The sequence below is a fragment of the Meriones unguiculatus genome, chromosome 1, assembly GCF_030254825.1.
Source record: "Meriones unguiculatus strain TT.TT164.6M chromosome 1, Bangor_MerUng_6.1, whole genome shotgun sequence".
NCBI lineage: Eukaryota > Metazoa > Chordata > Mammalia > Rodentia > Muridae > Meriones > Meriones unguiculatus.
The window spans coordinates 69628521-69638022 of NC_083349.1; the positions used below are offsets into that span (position 1 = coordinate 69628521).

The following is a 9502-nucleotide window of genomic DNA, read 5'->3' on the forward strand; positions in this document are numbered from 1 at the left end:
ATTTTCTTTTCTAACTACTATAAAAATGCAATTTATTTATTTATTTATTTTTTGCAAATAATAACAAAAGAGTGTATGTGTAGCTCCCCTGTCAGTTCTCTTGAAAGCTGTAGATTTTCTTCATCTGAAACTGATGCCTAATGGAGAAGGAACAGGAAGGAGGTGCTCCTGTCTAACCTGGGCTTCCGTACTGTAATGATGTAGCTCTCTGACAGGACCCTTCCTAACGCTTGTTCACTTCTCTTAATGGACATTTTATGCGCCCAGAATATTAGCCTTACGTATATAGAAGTATGATTTTTATGCCTAAAGAAAAATATTCCACAAAAATAGATTTGAGCTCATACTTTCTGAATTTTTCAAATTACATTTCTGTCACTTTAAAGTGATTATGCAGAGATTTTCCCTGGACTTATATGAATCAAACTTACAAATTCTGAAAGCACTTGGGGAACCTGAAGTTGGTTGTAAGGACCTGTCACTTCACTAACTACAGCATGGTGAGTTACAGTCATGAGAATATGTAAACGGTAGATTATGACTCAGGTGAACTTTTCAGCCTAAAATTCGAATGAGGTGTGAAAGTTCAAAGAAACTATGTGAAGCGTTTTGGATAATTTGTTACCATGCAGAGCAGAATTTCTGTACCACAATGAAGTCATTACATTGTGTGTGGAGGCCCCTCGTCATCAGGTAGAAGTTTAAATGTCTCACCCAGAGCAAACCTTCAACCAGTGGCTTCAGATGTGATCACTTAAAAATAACTTTTTGTTCTCTTATGAGTGTCATTCTGACTCAGCAGTTAAAGCAGAGGGTCTCTCCACAGAAAAGGCTTAAAATGGGCTCTTCATATGTATTTTTATAGAGAAGGTAAGAAGGCAGATGTTGTGGGTGGGACTACCTGGAACTCATATAAGAAAAATCTCTGCTGCCCAGAAAGAAATTTGTGTTCATGCTGATTGTTCATGCATGGCTTCCAGGCCTTCTTGCCGTATATTCATGGTATACTTTTAATATACACATAAAGCTTGCCTATAAACAAAATTAGTCATAACACATAGCTTAAATTAGCATATATCTTTCAGTTAAATATTCAGAGAGATAATAAGGGAAAAAACAAACAGTTAGTAGCTGTGACTGCAAATGTGTGAAGTGCTGACTGATTTCCAGCGCCTTGTGCACCTCCTGCACGCAGGCCTCCTTGTGAAGGCCTGGCCACGCGTGAATACGGTAGTGATTAGCTCTCTGTGGCCAGGTGTTACACGTGCACAACTGAATGTTGATGCGTGTAGCCGCAGTCTCCCAGCTGGCCATCAACAGCAATAATAGAGGCATAGTTCTCCTTCTGTCATGACTGGAAATGCCACTATTTCTACAATTAAGGATTATTCAACTGTATCTTTACTGTCCTCAGTACAATATACATTTAATTGCCTTCTAAATCAACTTCTCCATACTTTTTTTTTGATTCACATCTATTCCATTCAATTAAATATATCTAATCCTAGTTTTACAAAAAAATATGGGGGGGGGGCAAAGCAAAATTAGCTTTACACATGCTAAGGACCTGGTCCCTGGATTCCCAAGGACAAGGGTCCCAAGCGTTTCCATCTGTCCTCCAGTGTGCAGTGTTTAATTTCTTTTAGAGCTTAGCTATTACATACAGTGATGCTGTATTTAGTTAGAGTGGAAAGCTTAATAGTTCTTAACTTGATTTCCTTTCATGAGAACCATTCTCAAAATAGACAAAAAACAGATTATAGAATAAAAGGCTTTTAGGATGGAGTGTGGCAATGGTGACAAATAAAACATTTGAAGTTCTTGTTTTGGACATTGATAGACTCTCTGTTGCCATATGAAAAATTATATTGATCCAGTGACTTTGAGAAAATCCTACATAGAAGATTCAAAAAAAAATTTATAAAGGATAGAATAGTTTCCAACATGAGGAAGTTTTTTTGGTAAAGCAATATTTAACAGATAATGATTGCTTAATTTTTTTAATACAAGGTTCTCTTAAGTTCCGATTTGGGCTTGCTGTGCGTAAAGTGTGTCAAACTTCAGCTACAGACCAGGGGGTGAAGTCGGTCAATTTAATTCCGCAAGATCTGAAGAAGGTCGGTATCATTTCATATAGCCCCGGCAGAGCAGATCATTACCAGGCACAAATCTGCTCGTTCGTGCTGGGAGTTTCTAGCAAAATAAATAGACTGTCATCATAAGTTCAGAAAATTGTGTGTTCGACCCACGATAATGTGTAAAGGGCGTTTAATAGAGTTCAGCATTTATTCGTTATCTGTATGCGGACAGAGACGGCAGTGGCGTTATCAGCTTTAAAAAAAAATTCGGGAGTTCTGGGAGTCACGTGATGCACCCCACACACATACAGAGGCGCGCACACCCACCCTTGCTCGCATGCTCCACAGTGCAGTTTTGATTTTAGTCACAGCAGAAGGCTTAACCACAAGAGATTCCACTGGTTCAAACCAGCGTAAACCAGATTTTTTTCAGCCCACAAAAGAACAGATTACCTCTTGTATCAAATTCTGCATTCCGGATGGGGTTGTGGGGAGAAATCTTTGTTTCAAAAAAGATGCGGATTATCATAAGCCAACATGATGGTTTTGCACACTTTCATGGCACCTATGTTGGGGCTAGTAGCTCGATAACATGTCCAAATCGCTATTTTTAGTGGAGTCTAAGCATTGTTAATTTTCAAAAAGCAACCATCTTTGTTTACTTCAATGTGTAACTCTCTGCCTACCCTGCCTTCCCCCCCCCGCAAAAAAAAAAAAAAGAAAGAAAAAAAGATGAAGATTAGAAACCTCCCATTACCTAGCTTAGCTACAAATCCGGTGTGTTGCTTGAATGCAGCCATGCAGCACAAACAAGATAGAAGGTTTTCTTTCTTTCTTTCTTTCTTTCTTTTTTTTTTTTTTGGAACCCATTGAAAAAGCAAATGGGTAGCATTTTTAAACACTCTTGCTTATGGCAGGGTGGCATGCCCCAATAGACTCTATTGCTGACGAGTAGTTTTAAACTTTGGCCCTTTAAGTATCATAGTCAACTGAAGAATGGTACCCTAGAAAGAAAAGAGCTGTGCGATCAATTCCCACATCCTCTTTCTCTGAGATTCAGTGTTTGCAGTTTTCTCCATAATGTTCAAGTGGCAAGTGAAAGATTCTAGTATGTGATAGGATAGGTATATTAGAGAGAACAGATTTGTTCTAGAGAACAAATTTGTCATCTGGAGAACAGATTTGTCACTTTCCCTGTGAAAAGATGGGATACTACACTAGATGGTTGTGGGGAAGAGAATGAGTATATTTAAAACCAGTAACTTTTTGTCTGGTTTGAAGGTACATTTAAAGTTTGACATTTAAATTTTGTTAAGTGCAGAGTGAGACACTATACAATAATTTCTATATCTTTCTCTAAAGAGTTTGTAACAATTTGAATCCCCTTTTAGGTTTGAAGTACTTTCCTATAACAAATGAAGTAACAGAATAAGCTGAAATGCACACTTAACCACCTTGAATTTGATACTAAAACAGCAGTAGGTGTTGAGAATTTAGGGCTGTGGTAAACATGATACTTTTACAGAGAATTATGGTGAACCATTCATTGCACATTTCTCCAAAGTAATTGTTTAATTTATTGGCCTGCATGTCAGCTGTTGTAACAGATGTTAAAGCACTTGGATGTTTAAGAAGTATCAGTTGTAGTCCTGGATGGCTGAGGATGCAGATTTCAAACCTAGAACGTAGCTTCTCATCCCGTCACAGGCTCCGTCTGTTATGCTCGCTCTGAAGCCGTGGCATTCAGTTTAACAACGTAGGGAAGTTTGTGCTTTAGAATGATGTCAAACACATACCCAGAAAGGGGCCAGAATTATGATTTCAGAAATACTCAGATTCTAGGAGCTTGCTATATCTGTTACAGTTATGGGAATAGGAAAAGGTAGGGATTAGAATGTTACCATAGGAGAACTTAGTAACAACTGAAAGAGTGGTTTTTGATTTGACTTTATTGAAAGCAGACCACAGTACAAACACAGTAAGAGGGCTCCTTTCTTTGATATGTCCTACTTTGTAAGATGAAGATAACTAGAAAAAGAAGAAACAAAAAGTCAAATAAAAACGCAACCAGTGAGGACGGTATCGTTAAAGAAAAAACACAAACCTTGACATTAACTCTTGTGATATGTACTTTATATGTGCTTTTGTTGATTCTCAGCTGAAATAATGTCATCCCAATGCAGTCTTATGACTACAGTGTGTGCAAGTGTGGAATTAAGCCAGGAAATAATAGTAGGTTATTTTTGTTTTTATTTTAAATACTTACTGGAGCCAAAGTGTAAACTACTGATCATTTTCATTTTCTGGTAAAAACTGAAATCAGTTGTCAAGTCTTCGAATAGAGAAACATTCTAAGTCTTGTATATACAAAGCCTCTCTCAGGGTGCTTTCTTAGAAGAGAGACGCAGTAAACTTGTTTTCTTTTTTTTTTTTTATAATATAGACTTCTATGAAGCCGTTCCCCTTTATTTCATGATGGTTCTTAGATGTACTTTAAAGGAGAATTTCACACTATTCTCTTTGTTTAATGTGACAGTGAGAAAGTGATCTTTATTTGTTCAAAAACCTCTGCATGTAGTCTATGCTTAGGTTCTTTTAATGTGTTTGTCTGTGATTTTTAAATGCTAAACATGTAAACAGATGAATTGTCAATGTTAATTCTGTATCCTGTCACACAACTGATCTTTCTTTCCTGCCATTTCTTCCCTTTTTATCTTTTTTTTGTGTGCATTCATGCTGCAGTTGATAAAATTACGTGAAGAGGTAAGTATTTTCTAGCTTTCCTTTTTTTCCCTTAGCTGTACTGTTTTTTGTAAATTTTATTTTCTAAATCTGAAGTGGATCTTGTATTCATTTTTCCAGGGAAATGTACACTTGACAAAACAATTGACTTTATTGCTTCAAAACCCTTCTACCCATCTTCTCAGAGCTGTTTTCTAGTTGTGCTTGTTGTAGGGACACTGCTCTTTACTGACATTGACAGAAGGTTAATATTTTAAAGCCAAAACAGGGAGAAATAGTGCTGGCATATCCTAAAACTATACAGAACATTGTTGTTTTGTGAGTACTTATTTTATTTGTGTTGGTTTCTCAGTGAAATTATTATAATTTTTCTGTGTATGTATTGTGTGATTCTGAGTTATTTTACTGTAAATTTCCCGAACCCCTACATACAGCCCCACATACGACCCCACATACAACCCCACGTATAACCCTACATATAACCCCTACATACAACCCCACACATAACCCCAGGGGCAAACACGTGCATCATAAGTGCTCTTGCTGTGGTGCAGGGATATCTGAGAGCAGCAAAGCCTGCGCCACTGTTGAAGACTTTCCTTTCTGGAGAAAATGGCCCAAATAAGTTTTCCTTTCCCTGAGGTAATTGTCAGGCCCACTGTGCTGCGCCAGACTCTTCAGTCTGATAAAGCTCTGTAGATACGCCAGTGACTGTGGCCAAATGAGTCTGTCTGTTGTTTTCCAAGAAGGCGAAACACACCAAAAATGCTTTGATTCACTTATTCAGAGATAACTACATTTTTATTCAGTGACGTTGAATAAGAACATAAAATAGCAGACTGTCTGGCCACTGGAATAGCCCCTCACTCACAGCAGCCATGGTAGCTTGAGTCATGTCTGCATTTTGGTTGAACATACTGACCACAGCTTTCCTGGGTGATCTCTATCGTGGGCAGCTGCTCTGTGGGTGTTGGCAGTGTTGATTCCAAGGCTTGTGAACAGTGGTTTGAACAACTCTCCTGATTGAAATGTATGCGTGATGTCCTAGCTCAGCAAGAGTGAGAACGGCATAAATGCTAAGGGAGGAAGCACACCAACATCCTCTCATATTTTGTGTTTTTCCCTTTCCAACATGGAAGTCTATCTATATATGTATATATGAAATAACTGTAACTAGTGACAGTATCGATTACTCTGAATGAGTGGCAACATAAACATAAGTTTTCCTGGGAGGTGGCCTGTCTGTACTGTATGTTTCCTTTGCTGAGTAATTTGAATGTTAATATACTGATGAAATGAAAAATAGATTTGAATGCAGTCATGCACACACACACACAAACACGTACATACAGGCCCATCATGCAAAGAAATGCCATGAAGCTTTTGTGTGATGGATAAAATTCCTGTGTATTATAACAACAAGGGTAATTTTGTTCTGCTGCGGTACAGAATCGAGGAAGTCGTAATGCTAAATGCTGAAAATCATGTTCCTGTCTCTTTTGTAACATTGTTGCTTGGTAATTTCTCTTGTTTTTCTTTGTTGCCAGTTGTATCAGTTTCAGTGCCATGGCTGATGTTTCTGAAGCTGTAGTGTGATAGAATTATTGTCAGGAGAAGTAGATGATTTGGTGATGGAATGATAATCTCAGAAAGAGTACTGTCTGTGTCTTTGATTTGAGTATAGCACAAATATTTATGGATTACATGATGCCCCTGAGCTTGCATGCAGGTGGCTCAGAAGGGCTCTTTTCCTCGCCAGGATTTGTTTCTTCTCATACAGTGAATGTTACCTCAGTTTTTTCCTTGTCCCTCTTTTAAGAAGACCAGCACCTATCTATCCAGGACACATTGTTTTGTTGTGTTTGGGAACTCAGTGTGCTGGTTCCTCCTCGTGGTGCTCTTTTCAGAGTATGCTTGGAGGCAGCGTTGTAGTGAGAGGGAGCTGATCTGGCGTTGGCTGTGCCGAGCTGCTGGAATCCTGCATCCTTGTCTTTCCACTTTTCACAGCTCCTCACACAAGCTGAGCTCCGTCTGAAGCTCCTGCGCAGCTTCACTCACCTGCTTTGAAAAGGGCCAAGAAGAGGGTGAGAGAATGAGTTTGGGATGGAGTGTGGGGGCAAGTTGAAAGCCTCTGTGCCTCTGTCCTGCCTCTGCTTTCATTTAAAGGACCGGGCAGTGCACACAGAGGGAACAATGTAAACAGTGCAGCTGTTACAAGAACTTGATTTTAGCTTGACTTAGTGAAGAAGTTTGAAAATATGAAGGGAAAGCCCGCTGGGAAGCCGCCCGTAAACTGATCGTCCTCTTGGGTGCAGTTTTTCTCTGAAAAAAAACGAAACACTCCAGAAGAAGCAGTTGCTTCCCTACTCAGTTCAGCCTGTGCAGTGTTTAATGTTCATTTGGACATTTTGCTTCCCAGCTTAGCTCTAGAATCCCCGAATTGTCTCATATCCAAATGCTTATTCTGCAGATGTTTAGCATGCTTTTATTTCTTCATCATCATAAATTAGCATAGAGGAAGATCCAAGTCCAGTATGGTGTGTGATTTTTTTTTTTTAATCTCAATTAAGCTAAATGTCTTATTTGAATTTAGGATTTTTTTATAAAATGAAAATAAGGCACACATTTTCTTCATCTGGATTAAAATCCAGAGTTACTCTTGCTTTCTCAAATTGGATTGATATTTGTTTTTAGAGAACTAACCAGTTTGATGTCCTTTGTTTAGATAGAAAACTGTATTCAGAGGAGAGAAAAGCAGTCTTTTCTCCCAGAACCTGAATGTGAGGAAAATCAGAATTAAGGATACAATTTTTGGCTAGCTTTAGCAGTATTAAGTTTTATTTAGAAATAGTCATGCCAGGCACAGAGAGCACCATGGCTTTTCTTTTCCTCATGATTTTGCCGTTTTGTGACATAAGAAGCTTTTTTACTCCCTTTCTTTATGTTGTTTATTTCATTTATTTTTCCGGAAGGAGGGGCAATATTTCTCTTAATTTCTGCACTGTATATTAGACAACTCTATTAATTATTATAGACTGCTCTTGCCGCTTTCTGACCTTCACATCAGGTCCTTTCTCTCTGTTCTAAAAGCATTGTTTTAATGATTCCCCCACCCTTCCCCCAAAAAATTTTTCAAGGAAAGCTTTGATGTGGCTTTAGCTGCCTCTAACGTCTGGCCGCACCTCAGATGTGTCACCTCTGCCGGGAGGGAATAAGGAAATCACGTTTTGAATGGTAATGATAACATACTAATCACTTCCTTTCTTTGAAGATGGAAGCGAGATATTCTGTCAGCACCCTGGCTGCTGGAGCTTGGAGGCTCTGGTCTAGGTGTATTAGCTTAAGCATGCATGTCAATACAGCTTGCATCTCCAAGATCCATGGGGGCTCATTAGAGCAACGTAGATCATTTCACTCGGCAGCCACTCACATAATGCATGTGGCACCGCCTTTTTTATTATTATTGGAAAGCATTGCTTCAATTTTAAGTGACATCTGTCAACAACACAAAGTTGTAGAGTTATGGTTGCATTTTTTCTTTCTATTTGACCCAGACGCTAAAATTGATCTGAAGGCAAAAGATACTAATTTATACAAATACATGTATACATAAGCAGCCCTACTTCCAAATACACCAGCACACATATTCATATATTTCTAAGTATATAAATATACATACATGTGTATCACGTGTGTATACTGTTCATTCATAGACATGATAGCATATGAATATATTTTGGTAACCTGAATAGATCTACGGTGGGATTAAAAATGTAAGGTCTTCATGTAGAAAGGAAAGTTTAAAATATTAGAGAAGTTCTCTAATTTGCCCATAAGATTTAATATAAAAAAATTGTGTATAATTTTATTTCAAAGAGTCGATTGTGATTTTAATTCACAGTCCAAAGACATATGTCCTAGCAGTTTATTTTAAACCTAGTGTCATATACTTGGGGATAAATACGCAGCTGTGCGTATCTCTGAAAATTCCATGTGTCCCCTGTTTCTTGTTAGTTGTCCAGTGTCATCTTTGAGCGAAAACTGATGTTTAATATTCTGCCTCAGTAGCATTGTTGTTCGTGTGTCATCTTGCTACACATCCAAAATAAGAAAGCATTCTCTTAAAAATAAAAGGTTCCTATTTTAAAATTGTGATCTGCAGAAATCAAAGGACTGAGTGGGTCTTGGAAATGAGTACATTTTATGAAACTAAGCACAGATAAGGCTCACAGCACCATGCGCCTCATGTGTTAAAGCAAGGAAGAGCCAGCTGGCTTTGGTCTTCATGCATCTCTCAGTGGTGTGGAGAAAGACTTGCTGTGTCCACTCACAATACAGGGCTTCTTTAAACAAACTAACAAACAAATAAACAGAACTGCAAACAAGTGGATGGCCCATCCATGCAAACCTATCTATTGTTGTGGTTCCTTTGATGAACTGTCTGCTAAAATTTACCTGTAATGGATTGTAGATCCCTCCCCCCCACCCCCACCCCATGTTAGGACATACAAAGGCATTATTTTTTAAAAAGGCAAAAAAGAACATTGTAGCCATCCGCCTGACTCCCCCTTCCTTTCAGAGGGCACATCTGCTGGATAACACGGAGAGGCTGGAAAGGTCATCGCGGAGACTAGAGGCTGGATACCAGATAGCAGTGGAGACCGGTAAGAATTCTGAAAGTG

At 38.6% G+C, this 9502-nt stretch overlaps 1 protein-coding gene across 8 annotated transcripts in view; it reads left to right on the top strand.

Moving 5' to 3' along the window:
• Vti1a (vesicle transport through interaction with t-SNAREs 1A) overlaps nucleotides 1-9502 on the top strand; it is a 310414-nt gene that overhangs the window by 63343 nt on the left and 237569 nt on the right. For 3 of the 8 annotated variants that reach the window (XM_060391259.1, XM_060391236.1, XM_060391255.1), the window contains exons 5-6: nucleotides 4821-4841; nucleotides 9400-9499. In XM_060391259.1, coding sequence (XP_060247242.1) covers nucleotides 4821-4841; nucleotides 9400-9499 — 121 coding nt within the window. The remainder of the gene's footprint in view (nucleotides 1-4820; nucleotides 4842-9399; nucleotides 9500-9502) is intronic. The other 5 variants (XM_060391261.1, XM_060391244.1, XM_060391266.1 and 2 more) reach the window with 3 other exon arrangements.